The 21,728-nt window shown below is 38.8% G+C and overlaps 1 protein-coding gene across 3 annotated transcripts; it reads right to left on the minus strand.

Moving 5' to 3' along the window:
* Positions 1 to 264: 264 nt before the first annotated feature.
* Positions 265 to 21,398, minus strand: TAB2 (TGF-beta activated kinase 1 (MAP3K7) binding protein 2). Of its 3 annotated transcripts, XM_042884735.1 has the most exons (7): positions 21,209 to 21,296; positions 17,253 to 17,540; positions 13,831 to 15,340; positions 5,916 to 6,076; positions 5,203 to 5,296; positions 3,879 to 3,959; positions 265 to 2,300 (listed from the first exon to the last, which is right to left on the minus strand). In XM_042884735.1, exons 2-7 carry the CDS (start codon positions 17,280 to 17,282, stop codon positions 2,155 to 2,157), a joined length of 2,022 nt encoding a protein of 673 aa, XP_042740669.1. In that variant the 5' UTR covers positions 17,283 to 17,540; positions 21,209 to 21,296; the 3' UTR covers positions 265 to 2,154. The 3 variants fall into 3 exon arrangements, with proteins under 3 accessions (XP_042740669.1, XP_042740661.1, XP_042740677.1); XM_042884727.1 differs by lacking the exon at positions 17,253 to 17,540 and having other exon boundaries at positions 21,209 to 21,398; XM_042884743.1 differs by lacking the exons at positions 17,253 to 17,540; positions 21,209 to 21,296 and adding an exon at positions 15,519 to 15,807.
* Positions 21,399 to 21,728: the final 330 nt, after the last annotated feature.

Consider the following 21,728-nt stretch of genomic DNA (forward strand, 5'->3'; position numbering starts at 1 on the left):
ACATTACCTTGGACAGTGTGGTTGCTCACTTTGAATTAGAAAACTATTTTTAGAAGTCATATACCCTTGAAGCATTCTGAGTACATCTGCCATGTCCTCTCCTCCCATTGCAATGAATGGAGGCAAGGTACAAGCCAGAAGTTCATACGAAACCTGTGGTCATAAGAAATCATCTGATTTTTAATACTGTTAATACTTACTGCTCTGCTGAGCATTCTCTTGTTCCACAGCATGGAATAAGTAAACAAATCACAAAAACAAACATTAGAATATAATTTTTTTTTTTAATTTTTATAAATAACTTATCTGTTACAAAGACAGTTTACCCAGCTAAATCACAAAACCATCAACTCAAGATATCCAAATTAGGTTTTATTAATAAACAGGTAAAAACTGATTTGTCAATCTTCACATAGAACTGCAGATGAAGCTGAAAAACAAGGCCTCATTTTATAGACAAAATGCATTGAATGCAAGTGCTTTGGGTCTACTGCCTAATTACCTGGGATTGGCATTTTCTTCCCACATAAAAAAATGCAAAGCCTTCAAAACAAAGGCCTTTGTGTATTCACATAGATCACTTGTAAAATTCCTAATGAAAATGTCCACTGGCAAATGTTTACAGTGGGTGACAGTCTACTTTGTCTCTTGCTACATAGTTAGCACTCCCTCCAGCCTCACTTTAAGTGCTGCTACATAATCGTGTGCTGTCTTTCATACATACTGTAATTCCATTTTCTCCATCTGTTACGTACATTCCTGATCATGTGAATATTTTCCTTAAAAAAATAGATCATCAAAAAAAGAGATGCTTGAGGTTGCTTCAGTGTTCAAGTCTGTTTGATTTCGTTTTTCCAGCCTTTATTTCAGTTGTCCTAAATATTGCTATCCTTGTTTTCTATAAATATGAGACTTCACCACAAGTCATGTTTAGAAACTGGCTGCCAAAACAGGAAAGCATTTAAAGTTCTTGAACAAAGCTGTATGATGCTGCTGCTGTTGATTTGGCACTGTGTGTACTTCCCCAATGAATCTCTCTTCAGGAGTCTGCAAGATACCCAGCAGATGAAGCAAGCTTAAATCGGAAGCTGATCTGTTGGTGGGTTGAAAGTTTCTTAGTTTATTTCCTCACGCCAGACAAAATGCTACCTTGTGTCACCCACCGTAAAACTCAGTGTACAGAGTGAACTATATGCATAACTCTTCCAACTTTTCCTGCACTTTTACCACGCTGCATCTGCAGGTCTTCACAGATCATCAGCATTTACAAGAGCAATGTACAGAATGAGCAGAGGAAAGCTATTTTGTGCATAGTTTCTTATTAATGCTCTTATTTTAAGGCATTGTTTCTCTCAGATAAAAGCTTAAAAAAAGGGACATGATCGTGCTTAATCACTTAAAGGGAAAAAAAAAAGAAAGTTAACAAAAAGACTATTACACTATACATACAGAAGTACAAGAAAATAATAAAGGTGAAGAAAAGAAATCACTTAAAGCAGGCTCTAGAGCTATGTACAGTAGGAAAAGCTTTGGGGTATTTCACTGTGTGTATTGTACAGACAACGCATGCAGTTTTTCCTTTTCATCTTTAGCTGTGATCGTACTGATTTCTGGCTTCACAGAGATGTTTTCAGGGAAGACAAGGCAAAGAGTACCACTGGTTTGTGAAGTTCCTCCCTTTATCAAAGGCACTATGTGGCAGCAAACAGTTTAAACAGTTAAACCTTGTTCCTTTTAAATTTCCTCTGTGCATGTAGTGTTTCACTGAAAGCTCTGAAAACAAAAATGCGAGCACTCTATTCCTTTCCCCAGTCAAAATTCAGTAGTGACATCGGGGCAGAGAAGAGGATGGGCAACACCCAAGCACTGAACACGGTGTGTGCTACTGGGATATGGTAATACTGTACATGGTTTAGGCAGCTGGCAACTGAGTCTTTCAGCAGATTACCTTCCAGCCGATGAATTTCAACTGCCTGTGACAAAACACTGAGGCATTACTAGCTCTGTGGGCTGACATTTAACATTACAAAACACCATCTCACCATGCCTTCAATTTTACAAAATCCTACACATAAATGCTTTTTTTGCCCCCAATGACTGGATAGTTCCTTGCACGTTTGCTGTGGTTTTACAGAAGATAACGGGCCTGTTGGCTCAGAAATGCCTGGGCATTTCACACTGTTCACAGCGATTTAAGGCTGGATGATTTAAAAAAGTACAGGCAGTACAACTCCACTGAGCTCCCTCATCTTCATCTGCGTCTGGAACAGTCTTTGGTGTTTTCACAATGGACCTCTGATCTGTGATATGGAAGAGATAAGACAAACAGTTACTGACTAAGAACAGCACGGAAAGAATTTTGAGATGACGATTTCAATAACTGAGAACAATCTTGTTCCTCCAAAAGCTGCAGTTATTACTAGCAACAGAAGTAGCTTTTAATCACCCTCTTGACTACATCTTGACTGTAAATCAGTCAAATGGTACAAAGCGAGCTACACAAAACTTTGAGCAGCCCCCCTTGGGCTCAAAGCTACTGCATGAGACGAAATTTAGAATCACAGGGAACAAATATCAGCATAGTGAACCATGCAAAAGATTAAGTCTGAAGTCTATGAACAATGATGTTGAACTAAGAACTGTGTAGCCTTTCCATGTATTTAATATTTTGCCTCCAGAATGAACGTCAGCAACTCTCCCCAAACCAGAAAGGCAGTCAGATAACACAAAAGAAAAATCAAAGCCCAGCTTTGATTGTATTTTTGAATTCCAATACAAATGTTAACAACTACTAATGGAAAACTAATTTTCATTTCCGTCTACAGTAGGTTGGTGGGTGGGAAAAAAGCAACAGCTTTTAGATTTATTCACTGTAGAGGGAACTACACAAAACAGTTGACAGAACTGATACTTTTTGTATTTTCTGACATTCTTCATGCTCCAACTATAAAAACAGCACATCTTAAAGGACCCTGTGTGGATTTATTTTTGCTCCGTTTTTCATCAGCAGCCTAGATAATGGAGCACTAAAAACAAACTTATAAAACATAAAGAGCAGTAGCAGTCTGGAAGAGCTGCACAGAATTTAAAGGATAAAAGAAAAATGAACTTAAGTAGGCCATTCTGAAAGAGAATTCTCTTCAGAAGAGATTCTGTGGTGAAAGTTACTGCACGCTATGACCGTTCAGACACACACAGTATACAGAAAACTTCACCTGCACAGAACAACTGCACAGAAACAGTCATGGATTAATTATTCCATCTGGTGGTCTTTTTAGGTCACACTATGATGCTGTTACAAAATTTCACTCTTTGCTTTATGTAACACACGAGAGCTAATTCTGTTTTATGTGATGTCCCACACTAGGGCAAAAAAAAAAAATCACATGCAAAAATTCAAGGGGAAGCAGAATGTCCAAGATGAATAAGTTCCAGAATATTGACTGCACTATTGACCACTATTGACATCCCTCTTTTCTTCAGCTACTTAAGGCCATTACGTAAATTGTGCAAGCGCAAGGAAATCCTCCAGTCTAAGTAACTGAGTTACTGTAATAAGTAACTTCACCAAGGACAGTGACCAAAACCACTCCTCACCAAGGACAATGACAAAGTAATCTGAGTTTCACTCTTGCATCTTACGTTCATTTCTAAAAAGATGGATGTTTCCATTCAACTATCTTGCAACTATTAGCCATCTTTAAGCACATCTCATTTAATACACTTCTTTTTCCTGAATACGAATAGCAAAAACTGTATACTTTTGAAGAAATCATCTGTTTCACAGTCAATATTTAATCTAGAATCACGGGAAAGAACTTAGTACTAGATGCAAACCAGACATTAGCAGAAAAAAACAAATTTTAGTAATACAATACCTTTGGGTTTTGGTGGCACCGGACCAAGAAATCCAATATTATCATAAAAATTATGAATAGCACTGGGATTAAAATGTGGTCCTAAAAATAATAAAAAAAAGAAGAAAATAATGTGCAACTATTTTTAAAACACACTTGGGTACAAAAGCAAATTTTTTTGTTTTTTTTCCAGTAGTTATGATTGAGCTTATCTTTCATATCAAGGTGTCAGCGTGGACCTGCATGAGATATCTGCAGCATCAACAATACACAAACTTACTAAAATAAGCAATATAAGAATGTCAGAAACAAAATTCAGGAGTCCACACTTGCACAGCCTGGTTCTTAGCTAACTGCCCAATCTCTTTAAACTATTACTTTCCCCCATTCTCACAAGATTTTATAACTATTAACTTATAATTATTTAACTGCATTTTATTTGTAAATTTTACCTAATTTTCATAAATTCTAACTGCACTGAAGATATGTATGACCTATGCATTATGTCCTGGACAGCTTTTTACTTTCTCCTTATGTGCAGGTGCTCTATCTAAAGGAGAACTCCCATGGCTCATGACTGAGCTGATCAAACAACTTGCCAGTGCTGAAAGCAGAAAGCACCAGTTCCTTCTCTCTCACTGCCTCATTCCTCCTTTCCCGTCTCTCCCTCGCACCAGCTGCAGATGTTTCCAGTAATCCCAATTTCTTTCCTTTCCCCCCCTGGGTTAGAGTGCAGTATTAGCTCTGTGAAGGGTCTACAGGTAAAGCACAGTAGTGCTCTACACACTGACAAGAACGGGGAGCAAGGAGAGACGGAGACATTGTGTTGGCAGCAATTAACTGTCTCAGTTGTCTCAGTTTCTCCTTCATGACCAAAGGCTGTGTCTCTGTAGACAGAAAGTTGAAGGAGGAGAGCACAGTGTTACAAAGGTATTTTGTTTGTTAATGCTGAATACAAGACAGAAATGCAAGACAAGAAAGGACATGTAGGTATGACTACACCATTTAGAAAACTTTTCCCCTCGTCTTTGATATTCAAGTGATCAAAGAGCTTTTTTTCCCCAGTATTTTTTAAACAAATGGCATCACAATTCTCTCTTTGGAGAGAATTAAGAGATAGGAACAACCACAGGATTAGGAAAATCATATAGCTGACAGAACAAAAGGCTTAGAACACAGTTACTTTCATAGTTCCACTTAAATTAAAATGATTTTGCAAACAGCGCATACACTGATGACACAGTGCATGTATTTTTAACACAGCCACTTCTGATACATGCAGACAGCGAAAGGAGAAAGTAAAATTAACAATGACACTTGTTGACGTACTAAGAACATACTGTACCTCTTGCTTGAAAAAGATCAATCTCTTTGGTTAGGCAATCTATGTCTATCTGCAGCTGTCTGTTACAACTTCTTAACTGTTGCATTTCTTCCAGCTGAAAAAATAAATCTGCTTGTTAGACTAAGTGCCCCCATTTTATTATCAGTTATCATTCACACATAGGTAGTCATTTCAGAAGTGAAGATAAAAGAATTTTCCCTTATTGGTTCATTTGTCCAAGCATAAGCTTTGACAAAGCTTTCAGACCCACTGAACTCTCCTCTCATCAGACTTCAGAGCTGACTGAACAAACTCCAGATTGTGGTTAGAACACAGCCAATGGTCCACCAGATCAATGGCCATCTTCTGGACTGAAAACCGGTGCGTTATCAGTTTTCTTTTGAGATTAGTATATGCACGAAAACAATGCTCTGTGGACAGCCATATGAGCATTAAGTCATCTAAGCCTTTAGGTGACCATTCCTTTAAAAACACCAGGAAGGACCACCAGGTGCAAATCTTTTGTGACTCTGAAAGCAGCAGCAACTGGTGAACTGAAAGGTTGATGGCTAAATAATACATTTAGACTCTGCACTACACTGTTCACCTGTTTAATTCTAGGTATGCTACCTACTGCTAATATATTGTCAACATACGAGCAGCTATTCCTTTAATTTGCTGTAACAGCCCATGCTTGTGGTTTAGGCTCATAGCCTACAGCCGTTTCAACTTACTGATGGAATTTGGGAAACAGAATTCGATCTTTTCAGCCGCCTTCGTGTCAGATTATTCTCCATTTCATTGACCTCTGATTTTAGTTTATCCAACTTTTTCTTTTGAATCTCAAGTTCTCGTTGAAGTCGCTCCATCCTGGCCTTCTGATGTATCAGTAAAGCTGCAATACATAAAGTCTCATTTTACCTACTTTATTATCCCTTCTTGTGACAACATCAGATAAAGATGAAAGCTAGTATTCCTTTGGGAAAATACAAACTTTCTACAGATTCTTTTTCCATTCTCCTCGCAAGAAAGCCTCTGCCAGAAGAAAAAACACATTGCATTTTGCAAAACAGCATAAATCAATCACAGACAACAAGTAAATACAGTGAGAAAGTCATATAACGTAACAGAAGATCATGCAAAATCTAGCTGTAATCTGCAAAAGTCTTTTTTTAATAATCCAGCAAAACTATGAGAAGAGCTTTCAGAAGTTAATAAACATTTCCTTGCATTGTGTTTTGCCTGCTCACGTGAAAGAGATGGCATGATGTAGACTTCAGAGATAGCTGCATGACAGAGCACTATGGTAGGTAAGAAATGAAATTTTTCATTTTGTTGCTATTTGGATTGGAACACAATCCAGTATTCTTTTCATAGCAGGAGACATCAAGTGAAACCAAAACAGAAAGTACTACAAGCGATACTGCTGGTAAACATCAGCTATATTTATCACGGAGGCTGGACTGTGAGTTATTTCATCTCCCAACCATTAGCTCAGCTTCTAATTTCTCTTACTGCTTACTATTCATAAATTAAATGGCATACAAAGACTTGATTTAGAGACAACCAAGTTAGCATTTAAACCAGATCTTTTTAAACGCAAAGAACATAAGTAGAACAAGCAATTGAATACATACAATTTAAAGAGTTTATTTCATTAAAGATAGATATACTGCAAAGTATCACCACGTGAGCAGACAACGCTGCTCAAAGGAATAGTGCACTTTCAGTACAGGTGAAAGAAGGATTTCATTAAATAAACCCAATCATTTCAACTGCTGCATAGTCATTCACCAATTAAATTATTAAATATAGGTACTTCTATAGCACTTTAGAAATGAATGAGAAATAGCAATAACAAAGTACTAAAAAAAGACAGAAATCTTCCTCAGAAACAACCTGTTTAAACAAGACTGGCTGAAACGCAAAATTTAATGAATCTATGGTAGCAATAAGGTCAAAGCACTCCTAATTTGGTTGGCTAGGTTTCCTGAGCAGTACCATCACTGGGGAAAAAAAAAAAAAAAAAAAAAAAAAGCATATAAAAAAGATGAAACTTTTCTCATTTTCAGCAGGTAGAACTGTCCTTCACTGCAACTCCTGCCATTTCATTCACACATCATGCTTGGTCTTTCCTCAGAAGGAGGAACTGTGCCAAACTATTTTTGTACAGTTAAAGAACCACAAGGCTGCACCCAGACTCAGTCCAGGGTTTTGAGTTACATGTTTAAAAGATAATGAAATGACAGAACTGTAAAGGTTTCTACCTTTTGATTTTGTTCAATTTAGAATTGTTTATATAAAGACATCCATTTATTTGTGGTAGCCACTATCCACGCTACAACAGAAGGTGCAGCTATGCTCTTCTGGAGCATAAAAGTGCAGAAACCAAAACTCCAAGATGTAGATTTTTGTTGAATCGTCAGGGAATCATCAGTTAAGTAGTCTCAAAGGACAGCCTCCCCAGTTGAACAGCATTTTATGAATAACTGAAGAAAAGAACTTTTTTTCTATTTATGATCTCCAGGAGCTAGAAAAATAGCTGCAGTGATAAAGAAAGGAAATTGAAGACTACTTTGCCCCCTATTCTTGCAAAGAAATCACAAAGCCTTCTTCCTTCCAGGCTTATTTTTCCACTTTTAGACAAGACTCTTCTAATTTCACTGCCTTGGTATTACTGTTGAATCAACTCCTTGAAGGCCAAGTTACTGGTATGTGACCTACAGTAACACAGCTGCGAGCTACCAAGCAGATGTGGAACTCCTCAGATGTGTCCAACTGCAGATGCAGGCCGTCAGTTAGCAGCAATAATGCTGGATGTGGAAGGTGAGAAAGAGCATTATCAGAGTGCCTCCAGGACACAGACACACTCATGAGTGTGACCACGAATAAGAGCAACTCTTTGAAGGGCTTTTTTCCCTCTTGTAGAGGGAAAGCAAACAACTCATTTCAATATTCTCCAACATCTTTGGTTTAGAAATTCAGCTGTCATTATGGAATGGCAAGGGGCAGAAAGGGCTGATGGATGCCCCACAGCATTTTCATTTGCTCTCCTAGCATCTCTGCCACTATTTTACTATTGTAAGTCCCAACAGATTTTAAAAACACTCGTTATAAAATTTATATTACTATTAAAGAAAAATAATTATTTGACACTGCAGTGCTAAACATTTTCTATTAAAAATAACTTGGATAAAGAACTGACAAGACATCAGTTCAAGTGGTGGATTTTATATAGAATGTAGCAATTTTGAATAAATATTAACTTGGCAGCTGTAGAAAAATAATGAGGTGACAAAATCCACCCACCTCCTCAGTACTTACTAATAAAGAGCAGCAAGTAAGTAATCAGCCCCCCCTAGCGTTGATCAGAGCAACTGAAAATGTTAACAGAAAACTATAAAGTGCACCTCTGACAAAACTACGTAGGGTCATTCCAGCCTAAAGCTTCCTATCAGTAACACTACTTGATAGAGCAAGTTCTCAGCCACAAAACACTCTCTTTCAACAGTCACCACCATTAGCTATGCATTTTCACCAGCCATGAGCAAGAGCCTGCAAGCCACACTTGTAACAATCTGCACACCAGTGGAGGTGACCCACTGCCACTGTCACCAGTGTTGAAACCTCACTGTGCTCACATTCAGTCTGGTTTCCAGAAATTTTGAGCAAGCATGATGAACATCAGTGGGTGCCATTTTTCCTGTTTGGAGGTTCAATGAGACACCATTTATACATACTTCTATGTCAGATGCCAACTTGTCAGACTGCCCCTCTGCTGCCATCTGTCACACGGCAACAAAATGCAATGGAATATTGGCGGGAAGGTTCAATCTCTACTGCCATACCACCAACATCCACCTCTGGTGTTATGGGCCAACATAATAAAATAGGAGCCATTACTTTTAGAGCAGTCCTCACACAATTCAGGTAATAGCTCTAGTGCAGACGTTTAATGGCCTACTCTTGATAATCTTGTGTTACTTGCAGGAAAGAAATTCTACCTGTGTGGGCAGCACTGGCACATCACAGTTTACTCTCTATAGGCTAATTGCAATACAAGCCAGAAAGGCTCAGGCTTGCACTTTATATTCAGACATCCTTAAAACTAAGCTACTTACTGTAATCACCCTATTATGAGAAATATAAAAACTTCCTCCTTGTCTCACTGTTAGCGTACCACAATTTGAACAGTTCTGATGACCAGTTTTTTCATTGGGTGGAAACAGGATACTGTGCACCTTCAGCTTTTCTCAGTTTCTGCATTCTACGCTCAGCTGACTGGAAAGAGCAGTTCACTTCAGTTCTCCGGCAGATGTGCACTTCAATGTCAAAGGAAACAGTGGCACTTAACCACAAAACAGCTGCAAACCACTGTAATTACAGGAAGCAAGAAACTGTGCAGGACAGAAGGTCACTGCTGCTATACCAGAGACCCATTCTAACAGGTACAGAATGCAACTTGTGAATTTGAATTTTAAACAAACACCGTTTATGTGTTTCTAACATAAAAGCTAATCCAGGAACACAGTGATTTCACCTTACTCTACAGATCTATGAATTTTCAGACTCAGGATTTCTTGGTGAAATTTGGAGGAAAGTGGAGTTCTGGTAATGCAGTTACTCTGCATCAATAGAACAGTGACATTTTTAAGAATGCTGTTTGTGCATATTTTCAAAATCCACATTTTAAACTCTAGGAAATTCCATCATTTACTATGCAAATTCAACAGTTCTGATTTGTTTGTTTCCCCCTTCCAACACTCTTTTCACTTTTTGTTTGTGCTCCACTTAGCGTATATGCCTGATACACAGAACCAAATATAAGGCTGTCTATTTTCCTATCTCACATCATGCAACTAATTGGAGGCCTCTTGGAGCTGGGGCATAGCTGTATCACTCAGATCTTTTATTTCTGAACATCTGTGAGGCCTGGTTAAGACTTTAAGTTTCTTTCCTGCAGCTTCTCTTTCTTTTGAAACCTTTAAAAACTTTGAGAAACAAAAAGGAGAACTGTGCAAAACGTCAAGTTACTAACTAGTTTTGCAATCAGTATATTTACATTAAATCACGGTGTCAAATAAATGCTAAATAAATGTATATCCACATAATGATCTGTACCTGCTACAGGTAAGTCTGTTCACTATGCAGCATACCAGCCCCTCTCAAAGTTGGAAGATAAAAATGACAGAAATGTCAGTCAAAAGCCAAGCAGTAGTGAACTAAGGGACTTAGTTAAAATGGACTTAAAGCAAACTCACTAGCAAGAAAACACTAAACTGAAAATTTTATTCCAAGATTAATGTATTTTCTTCTTAGCACAGCTGCCTGCCCATTATACAGGCTGGATGCTCTGCAGAGAATAAGGAATTACTAATAAATGTTTAGCCTCATTATTCAACATAAGACTATGTGCACAGTGACTGCACGTAATACAAAAACACTTCTAAGTACCAAATTTTTAGTGTTTAACCAAATTTCACCTTTTCATCCATAGGGCACTTTACGTAACATATTGAAACCTCAGTTAAGTATATTAGTAAAATTATACTGTGCATTGGAATATCTTCATTAATGGGAACTGATACTCCTGTATAGAGAACAGTAAGTGATGAGCATAAAAATTTATCTTTGCTTGGCTTTTCAGCATGCTCCTAGTAAGATTTTTTCTAGCATTATTAATATTATTGACTTCACTTGTGGACGGATGCCATCAGCATTTCCATGAGTAAGTCCACAGGATTTCAAACTGGAATTCCAAAAAACAAGGAACATACAATTAGCAACTGCTTCTGAAATGCCTGCCGACTGTGACTTTCTTGACATCACCAAGCCAGCTGCAGAGATATATAACTTAGTATTCCAGGCTAACAGTGAATGTCTTTACTACATCAGTTTGATCTAACTATTACCCTACTCCTTTTCACATTGCACAACCTTTAGTTCTGGCAGCAAGCTAAACAAAAATCTGCAGTAAACTTCTACTACCCACAGAGACTTACTGGAGAGAACAGCAGAGAAACCACAGCAAAAAAACAGAAATGGAATCAAGAAGACTGGAATGCCTACACACACTGTAATTGAAAGAAAGCTCCGCAGATAACCTTTGCTCTGAAATGTTTTCATTTCTGGATGTTTGGATTCATGACTTTGTAACTCTGTATGAACACGTAATGATACTTCTCTTGTATGCATTTTTAAAGTCCTCCCTCAACAAAAACCTGGAAAGAAACTTAATCATGGAAAATCGACCTTCCTGTGGGTCATCAACGGGGTTTAGATTTTTCAGATTTACAGAATGAGAACCCGCCACTTTATTCCAAGGAATTAACTGCTGCTTACAGATAAACTACCAGGCAGACAAGCCCTGTGCTTTATCAGAGAGCTCCACGGCCAACTGCTGCCACAACAGTACTCTGGACTCCCAGTATCTGCCCTCGGTTCTCAATGAGCAGAGAATTCTCTCACAGCCAGAGGTCATTCTGCTCTATACTGGTTAGACTTGAGCTCTTTATATCCTATGCTACTACTGCCCACCTGAAATCCTTGTCCCAGACTGTGCTTCCCTTCTTGAGGATAACTGTTTCATCCTCCCTGAAATTCATCCTCAACCTGAAATTCTGATATTTTACCATCCTAGTCAAGGACATATTTCCATCTGAGAGGAAATCAAAACGATGAATAATCCTGTCATCATCAAATCCCTCTGCTTTTTATCAAAGAAAGTACAGTGGCAGGCATTACTTGCAGACAGGTCCAACATCTTATGTTCTCCTGTGCTTATGAATCCATTTCACTGGAACAAAGTGAAAGAGATCTCCTTTGACACCAAACCAGCTCTACTTTCCACATTCCTCCTATCCTTAGCCAGGTTTAGTTCTCCCTGCCAAGATATGGAGCATTCTGGGCAGAAATGGAAAAGCTGATGAAAATGCATTTTTTCTCTAATCATAGCCAGAGAAACGACTCATCTGTTTTGGCTAAAATTAAAGTGAGACAAGCACCTAGGTGTCTGCACACTTGCTAAACTAGATGCAGCTTAGAACATGCCCCTCACAATGGAAAGCATGAAGTAATTCAGATCACATTTAGTATGCTTAAAAAACAAAACAAAACAAAACTGCAATACCACCACATCATTACAATAAGAAAAAAAAACACCTGACCACCTCTGAGTAAATGATCTAGGTCTAGCAGTACTAAGTAGGTCTGCTGGAAATCAAGGTCATAGCAATAAGTCAAGTCACACACTTCTCAACTTTCAAAAGATGAAATCGTTAACAGAAAATAAAAAATACTGCAGGAGAAATAGAGCAAGATAATGCCAGAAATCCCAAACATTCCTGAATACAGAGAATTTGGGAAACAGAGTGCACTTTATATGAACTACTGAATGAACTACACAAAATGAAGGTATTTCTCCAAAGTCAGCATGGAGACAAAAGCTAAACCAGCCCACATCATGCATCTGATCTAAAAACTGTCTTGGCCTTAAGAACAGCTGGGCCCCACAAAAGCTACGTGCCATTCAAAACTTCTGAATTCTGGGCTTTGCAAGTCTGCCTCAACTTGATAAATTGGATATTGATATCTACTAGCCTATAGAGACTGTGCAGAAGTCAGGCTCTTACCAACAATACAACTGCATCCAGAAGACGTGCATAAGCTATAATCACTTTCAAATTAACTTTATTACTAGTGTACCCCAGATGTGCACCATCCTTCCAGTGTCCTAATCAACGTACTTATACAAGAAGTATACTCTGAAGAATATTTAGAGTGTTCAAAGAACAAACCAGCTTTTTAACGCTGAGTTGTTGCTAACTCTGAAATGTACCAATAAACTGAAAAGAGAAATTATTTTGACCATCTACCCTGAACACTGCATAAAGATCCTAAGATCTATTCAACAACTTCATGGAAAAGCCCACAACAGGGTTAATAAACCATCAGGATGGCAATAAAAGTATGAAAAAATATGAAAATGGAAAAAAAAACAAAAACAAAAACGTTTTAAACTGGCTTACTGTATCACATTTAAGTTTTATCCTTCTGTTACACTATCGATCCTTTAAAATAACAATCTTTGGGTATGGTACTCTTTTTCACATTTTAACAACATAAGAGAAGTATAAAGACTTTCAGCATTTTATTGTCAAGCACCCATTAGGAAACAGAGGCAAACACTTTGTCCCGCTAACTGCTTTAGAAGACTGCTTTTCTTGCTTCTTAAATAACATTGACAAAAAGAAAAAAATGAAAATTGTATCAAATGGAAACGGTATCTCAACTGATCCAAATGTCTGCCAGTAGGCTTTTAACTTTAAATCATTAGGATGAATAAAACAAGCTTAGATGCTTCCTTCGGAACAACATAAAAGTGAAGACACTGTGACTCCACTTCATTAAACAGATAACATATCTTCTTAAGACAAATGAGAATTATCTTCAAATATTCAGTCTCTGCCATAAATAGAAGTCTATGACTTGCTTATAAACCTTTTTTGTTTATTTAGGAAATACTCAAGAATGCTAGAGTTGAAGATAACATTAATATCACAAAGTTTATCAACTGTTTCACGCTCTGTAGTTTACATACTGAATTGACAATCTGGTTGAAATCTTTACTACTTATATTAAGAATATTACCTTGCGTGTAGGCAGCATCATCAGATCCCATACTCAATTTTCGTGCATCACTGATCCTATCCACATGTGCTAAAACAGGGTCAGTAAGATGCTGGATACCCTCTGGTTCAACATAGTGATCAGGAAGGTTTAGAAGGTTTGTAGGTTCAAAGGTTGGGGAGACTACCCCTGGGGAAACTGCAGGGGGCTTATTTGGAGAAACTGTAATTTTAAAAGTATATTTTGTGTTAGGCTGCGTAACAACCACTCGAGGAGAGGTTGCAGTGGTGCTGTTGCCCACTGCTCGACTCTTGGGTGGATGGTGATGAATAAATGCAGGACCCATGCTTACTTGACCAGACATATTCCTAGAAGTGGCAGATACTCCAGGATTTGTCGATATGAAAAGCGTGGGCTGGTTCCGCACAAGTTGATCATCTCCTGCGGTGGCATTTGCTGAAATGTAGACCTTAGGCTGACCACGTGTGATCACTTCATCAGTATTTGGAGGACTGGCCGATATGTAAACAGTGGGCTGACTTCTACTTAATGTCTGGCTGTTGAGGGAAGAGGGAGTAGTGGAGGTGCGAGGGCCAGTTGAACGCAACTTAGAAGAACTATTTCTCTGTGGTGGTTCAAGTTTGATTTCAATTTGGTTTTTGCGAGGTCCTGTGGATATATTCTGAATGTTGTATTGGCTATGAGCAGAGGATTGTGAGCTACCAGATGAATGAATCATAGGTGCTTGTGGAGTAGTAGGAGAACTGATAGGCATATAGACATGAGAAGTCTGGTGGCCTTGCTGATTTGGCTGCGTTGAGTGTTGCGATGAGGTATGTGGCGTGGTATTGGATGTAGGAAGAGTAGTCCAAGGACTTGGCTGCGAAGGCTGGTAGACTTGCTGAGGATGCATAGGATTAAACTGAGATGCCCAGCCTGCCTGCTGCTGTGTCTGTCGAGCTGTACCACTAGGAGCTGTGATATAAGGCCTAATATAGATAGAATTTCCCTGTGGACTGTTAAGTACAGGAGGAGGTACACCATGTATGTGCAAAGACGTAGGGGTATTGCGGCCAGGCTGAATATTTGGGGCTAAGGTTACCATGATTGGGTTGAATCTGGGTGTTTGTTGAGACAAGTTAGATACTCCTTTGCTGCCTAGGTGAAATCCAAGATGTTGCCCCGGATTAGAAGCACTAACTGTATTACCCATTCCAAAGACATTAAATCCTTGTGGAACCTGCGCAGGTGCAGTCTGTGGTTCCTGCTGAAATAGTTCATTGTTGGGCTGCTTGGTTTGAAGGTGTCCATCGCTAACGCTGTGAGCTAGAGTCCTACTTCCATTCATTCTTCCATCTCTTCCATGGTGATACACGTTCTGTGACTGCAAATCCAAATTAAGAGATGTCATGTGATTTCGTAGTCCAGGAATCGCAGAACCATCCGAGAAACTTAGGTCTCCTTCACCATAGAGATATTTTGTGCTCTCCTGAGACAGAACTGCACAACAGGCATCCAAATTATTGTTATTCTATAAAAGACAGATGAAAGTTTGACGTTACTGATAAAATACTGTTATGGTTAGATAAATATAGGCACAAAACCATCAGTGAAAAGTTAACAATGTAGCATCAAATGGAAAGCTTTAGGTGGTTGGCCAGCATAGCAACTACAAACATACACACAAAGGGCTTGCATGTGAAGCTTACTATTTTGAGAACTGCAACTCAGTCACTGGAATCAAGAACAGAGGTCTGCACTGCTGCTGAAGCAATGACAGTGACATCTTGAATCTTGATAAGCTAATGGTACAGTATGATACACAGTGATTGCATACTTTTGCTACTCCCTCTGAATTTCAGAACAATCTTCACCAATGACCACATCTCTGGCTTGAGAAGAAAATGACAGAAAGAACAGACTCACAGTACCTACATGTGTACAGTACTGGCAAACAACTTAAAATCAAATTACATGTTTACTTAAAAAAAAAAACAACCTTTTGCAAACACTTCAATACCAGTTATGCAGTAACTCCTGCTGAAAATGAAAGCTAAATTGTGTGCAGAGAAGAAACATGCAGACCAAAGAAGTTGCACAGGAGCATATGACTTCAGAAGCAACGTAAAAATTCAGTTTATGCACATACAGCATATGATCACTTTCTTGCAAGTTGAAAATATTAATGAAAACCCAGGGGCCATTTAAACCACTGTTTGAAAAGCTCTTAAATACTTACATTTGTATAAGATTACTTTATAAAACCTGTAATAAAGAAACTTAAAAAACACCACCTAGCTAATTTGCTTTTTTAAGAACGTATCAGAAGGAAACTAACTGCTAATCCTAGTTCTGTATTTCCACACATTTAATAACACTGTATCAGATCTCCATAACTGTTTCCCTACATAAGGGCCTTGCTAAAAGAACCTACGTGTGCTGGTGGCATAATTTCAGAACGCTGTGCTCTGTCCGTACAATTTCCTGTACACTCCTCCCTCCAGTCCTCACCTCAATAATAAGTTAATGCTTTCAGCCAGAAAAACTCTTGTTAAGGCACAGATGTTGTAAAAACAAAGTAGGTGTCAAATTCATCCAAACACACTGAACACCAGTTACCAAAAGGAAGAAAAATGATCAAGGAAAATATTGTACATGCCAAGTAGTAACATTATCATATAGTTAAAGAACACACAAGCAAGAGAAAGTGTTCCATGCTACAAGCTTTGCAGCAAGTTATTTTTGTTAAACTAGTAGATAATAGCTCCTTCAGCAAGGTGAGGGCTTGGACAGAGTTGTGCAGTCAAAGCAAGCCTGTCTCTATCTGAAAAAAATTACTGAAGGAAAAAACAAAATAACAGAAGTGGGAGAGGGAGGACAAGCTAAACTCTACCCACAAAACCAAAACTATGTGTTGATACAGGCCAGATGAAGTTCTGAACTCTTAATTAATACTTAAAAAACAAAACAAACAAAAAAACTGAGAACCAATCCAAACAACAAAATCTTAAAAAAAAAAAAAAAATCACAAAAAGTACGGGGTTTCCTAATGGCCATCTAACTAGCCAGTCACATAACAGAAATGTTGCAGAAATGTCTTGAGATGAAAGTGGGTCAAATGACTGTACACATAATGGGTCTAGATTGGAATAAGCACAAGAGGACAAAGTAATCAAATAACGTTAGTAGTGAAGAAAGGAATCAAACTAAGAAAGAACAGTGGGTAAGAAAATACAGTAACAGTAGCCTTGTATTCATTGCAAAGAAGAAAAGGGAGCCAGAAACGGGACAGGATGCCATAGAAAAACAAGCTAAGAAATCTTAAAGATTTTGCATGAACTTCAGTGAATGAAAATTATTAACAGAAAGGCAAAAAAATAATAAAAAAAAAAAATTAAAAAATCAAACCAAAAAGGAACAGGCCAGGCTTGCAACGCCCTTACATTCAACTTGAATGCATTTGCTTTGGACATTTTTTTTTTTTTAAAGAGTGCATCCAATCAGTTCCAAAATTACAGTGATGTCAACGAGCAAATTGGAGAATTCAAGGGGGAAACGGGGGCACATGGAACCCCTGGCATCTTCTGGCTGGCAGAGGCAGAGTTTCAACCGCTTCTAGTTCTTTATAGACCAGAGAACCGGTTGATGGCAGAATTGAGCATATTCCAGCAAAACAATGCCCCTCATCTTAGCTCTGCCCATGTCCCAATTGAGTTTAAAATGTTGGCACCCTGAAAGAGAAAGAAAAAAAAAGAAAGAATAAGAACGCTGGAGGGAAATGAGGAAGCAAGGAGAGGACGTAGACTTGAGGTGCAGGTGGTTATAAAATGCCCCAGACACACAAAAAAAAGAACCAAAAGGGACAATGTCCACACAGAGGGGAAGCTGTGGCAATCCTTTTGAGCGAGAAGGGGAGGCTTGAATGCAGAAAGCTTGCTTTCCAGGCAGAATGGAGGGATGCAAAACTCTTCTGGAACACTCGATGCAGTCAGCCCAAGAAAGCAGTAAGATTCGTCAGTTCCCTAGATGATACAGATTTCCATTTCATGTTAGTTTTTGGTGGTCCTCTGGTTTCAAGATTCTAGGTATCACTTGGATATTTTAACATTGGGCAAAAGAACAGCATTGAGAAATCTGTAAGGTTTTTCTGCACAATTCATAGTGATCTTAAGAAGCCTTGGTTGTGATAATAATCTTTTGCCACAATCACTATGAAATGCATAAGTGTTTGAACTCTTTCAGGTTCTCCCCTGTGATATTTTATACTTCCTGTTGTAAAAATAGCTTCACTCTGACACATACTGTGGGGGCAAGGCAAACCACAGCACTTCTTATACAGTACAGTACATTACTAGTTGTATCTCAGAGCTAGGCTACAGTTATTACATTTACCAGAAATTAATTCCACCGCGCTCAGTTACTACAGGGCACAACTTGGTATGCAGATATTGTTCCAGAAGCACTACAAATACGTGTCCAAGTACTTTCAAATCCCACTGTCCAGTCTTTACCACCAGCTCAAGTACACAATTTCTCAGTTTGGAAAGGTTATATTATAATTTTTTAAAGCAGTCCAACTTAGAGTCAGAAGCTGATTCAGAGAATTTCAAACACCAAACTGAGGACTTTTTTTTAGAAATCTCAGCTTTGAATAACCTACTAACAACATCACATAAGTAGCTTTAGGGTGTACTGAATTAGTGTAATAATATTGTACATATGGAACATATGCATATATAATCTTTTTTTTCTCCTTTAAAAACACTTACAAAAGCTGACCTAAAAAAAATTCGCTCAAAATCCAAACTCTCATCCCCTATCTCTATCAAAGTACAGCATGCACAGTATCTTCTCTTCACAGTTTTAAGACTTCTTTTTATGCAAAAAACCAAATCCATTGTATTCAGTAGTATTCAAAGACTGCTGAGTTTTGAAGAGCCATATGCTATCTTTTAAAGAACCAAGAACCAAACATCCAAAAGGTGACAGATCTTGCATTCATTCCTACTTCATTGACCTTACTCAATAAGCAACTCTCTCATTTTAAGAACAAAACTGTATCTGTAATATAAAAGTTAGACTAGTTCTACAGAGAGCTAATATAAAAAATGGCAGTGAACTATCCTGAGAACAAATACAAGCAGTCTATTGTCTGCTTCAATTTTCCCTACAGCTAAATAATTAAAGATTAAGGGTTGGGGAAAGCCTGAAACCTCCTAAGTCCACTTTCAAATCAAAAACAATTCTCTCAAGAACTGCTGTTTTCACAAATTCTCACTCTATTACAAATGTAGAATTATGATCGAGTCTTGAAAATTCAAACATTTAACTGGCACAATCACACTTCCAACAGCACAACAGGCACAGCACTACTTGGATGCATGTATGCTGACTATATATATCCCATATGTAAGTATGGACACATGTATTTTACATATTAAAATACATATAAAAATAAAACAATGAGCATTCTTTACAGCATAATTCTATCATCAAAGACATGTCATAGCCATAGCCCAGAGACAACCAGCTTCTGGGAACATACTGACTACCTTTTTCCCAATCAAATTTCGTATGTTGTTGATCATTGTGAGTATTCACACAATCCTCCATTATCCAACATACTCAAAGGCTGAATACTATAGATAATGATGAAATCCAAACAGCACGGATATTTTGGGATCACAAGAAAATGCAAAGCAAACACACTTAAGCAACACAGTTAAGTAAGCCTAATAGAATTTGATGCCATTCAGAGGGACCTCAACAGACTTGAAAGGTGGGCCCGTGTGAACCTGATGAGGTTCAACGCAGCAAAGTGCAATGTTTTGCACCTGGGCTGGAGGAATCCCAGGCATCCATACAGACTGGAAGGAGTGGTCCTTGAGAGCAGCCCTGCAGAGAATGACATGGGGGTCTTGATGGATGAAAAACTTAACATGAACCAGCAGTGTGCTTTTGCAGCTCAGAAGGCAAATGGTGTTCTGGTCTCCATCAGATGAGGGGTAGCCAGCAGGGACACAGAGGTGAATGTCCACCCTCCACTCTGCTCTTGTGAGGCCCCATCTGGAGAATGTGTCCAGGTCTGGAGCCCCCAGGACAAGAAAGACAGGGAGCTGTTGGAGAGGGTCCAGAGGAGGGCCATGAGGATGATCAGGGGACTGGAACACCTCCCCCATGAAGACAGGCTGAGGGAGCTGGGCTTGTTCAGTCTGAGAAAAGAAGGCTGCAGGGTGACCTCATTGCAGCCTTTCAGTACCTAAAGGGAGCCTACAAACAGGAGGGGAGTCAACTCTTTGAAAGAGTTGATAACAGCAGGACAAGGGGAAATGGTTTTAAGTTGAGGGAGGGAAGATTTAGGTTGGATGTCAGGGGGAAGTTCTTTTACTATGAGAGTGGTGAGGTGCTGGAACAGCTGCCCAGAGAGGTTGTGGATACCCCGTCCCTGGCGGTGTTTAATGCCAAACTGGATGGGGTCCTGGGCAGCCTGGTCTAGTATTAAATGGGGAGGTTGGTGGCCCTGCATGTGGCAGGGGGGTTGGAGATTCATGATCCTTGTGGTCCCCTCCAACCCAGACCATTCTGTGATTCTGTGAAACTACAGACATAGCATTAACAATAGCATCAGACAAATTCTTTATTATTTCTGAGACCAAAAGGAATCCACAAATCAGCAGCATGGATTCCAAGGCTACAGTAAAACAAACTAAGGCCACCAGGCAGCCAAAGAAGAACTGGGTAGAAACACATCAGCACATCACATCTGTCCAGGTGTCACACAGCCAACACCAGGCTGATTGCCTACCTGACTCTGGCTAATATCAAGAAGACAAAGGACTCAGGTGTGTGGGGATTACTACATTCTAAGGCTCCCTGTTGTAGAACATATGTAAGGCCACCAGCACCAACTCTGCAGGCCAGGTGAGCTGGGGCAGAAAAACAGTGGAGCAGGCAAATGCCAAGTAATGAGATCAAAGTCTGATGGAGATCAAGGTGGCAAAACTGCTTCTGTACCTGTGATGCTCGAAGCATACAAAAAAAAAAAAAAAAAAAAAAAAAGAAGAGCACTGCCTTAAAAAAGTGCTTGCTGGACTTCGTATCAATCTTTTGGCCACAATTTAACTTTGGCTCATGAGACGGCCAAAAGGCAATGAATATACTCATTATCAAGACTGCAACCTCCATGCACACTGCTTCACAGGATGGTTTGCTTAGGAGGGGCCAATCCAGCACAGCTTCCGATTCGGAATAAATAAATTGGCTGCGTGTATTTGTCTCATTCAAAGAAGAAGACAGAAAGAAAAACAACCTGCTTTCAGTACAGACACTTACACATGGTTAGTTAACACTTAAAATAAGCATAATCAATTACTCATACAGTTACTAACTGAACACTGACCTGTAACATGCATCTGGATACAACACCTTCAGGTACCTCAGGAAACTTCTGTCGCAGGTCATGTAAAACCTGAATATCAATTTGCTGGCTTCCTTGGGCCATTCGTATATTGCCTGGTCAGGATTGTTTTTCAACAGGCAGTTTTAGGCCTTAGTAAAGGGAGCACTCATCTCTTCTGACCCAGCATTTTCTGAAAGAAGAAGGAAAAATTTAAGACACTGAATGCAGGCACTATTGATGTTAAAACGTCAAACAGAACAAAACCTGAAAAAAAAAACCCTCCTCAAAAATCCTCTTCAGTTATTAAATCTAAATCTGCATTTTATGTCAGTGTTTTTCCACATCACGTCTGGCTAACAAATGTCTATTCAGTCTCTTACAACCTTGAAAATTGCTCATGTAAAGGCATATCTGATCAATTTCCTTTTTTTTTTTTTTTAAGAAGAATATAAATTTATCAAAATATTAAAATTAATTGTTTAGGACCAGCATTTTCATTTCTTTAAAACATAAATTCATG

This window comes from Lagopus leucura, unplaced genomic scaffold (genome assembly GCF_019238085.1).
Source record: "Lagopus leucura isolate 7727_CA_CO unplaced genomic scaffold, USGS_WTPT01 Super-Scaffold_73, whole genome shotgun sequence".
Classification (NCBI taxonomy): domain Eukaryota; kingdom Metazoa; phylum Chordata; class Aves; order Galliformes; family Phasianidae; genus Lagopus; species Lagopus leucura.

Bases quoted from the DNA above. Each gene is read 5' to 3' on its own strand.
- TAB2 (XM_042884727.1), bottom strand. From the start codon at position 21,310: ATGGCCCAAGGAAGCCAGCAAATTGATATTCAGGTTTTACATGACCTG. The intron at 15,341-21,208 runs GTCAGTGTTCAG...TGTCTTTTATAG, and splicing joins TATCCAGATGCATGTTACAG to AATAACAATAATTTGGATGC. The intron at 3,960-5,202 runs GTACAGTATGTT...TATTATTTTTAG, and splicing joins TGATCTTTTTCAAGCAAGAG to GACCACATTTTAATCCCAGT.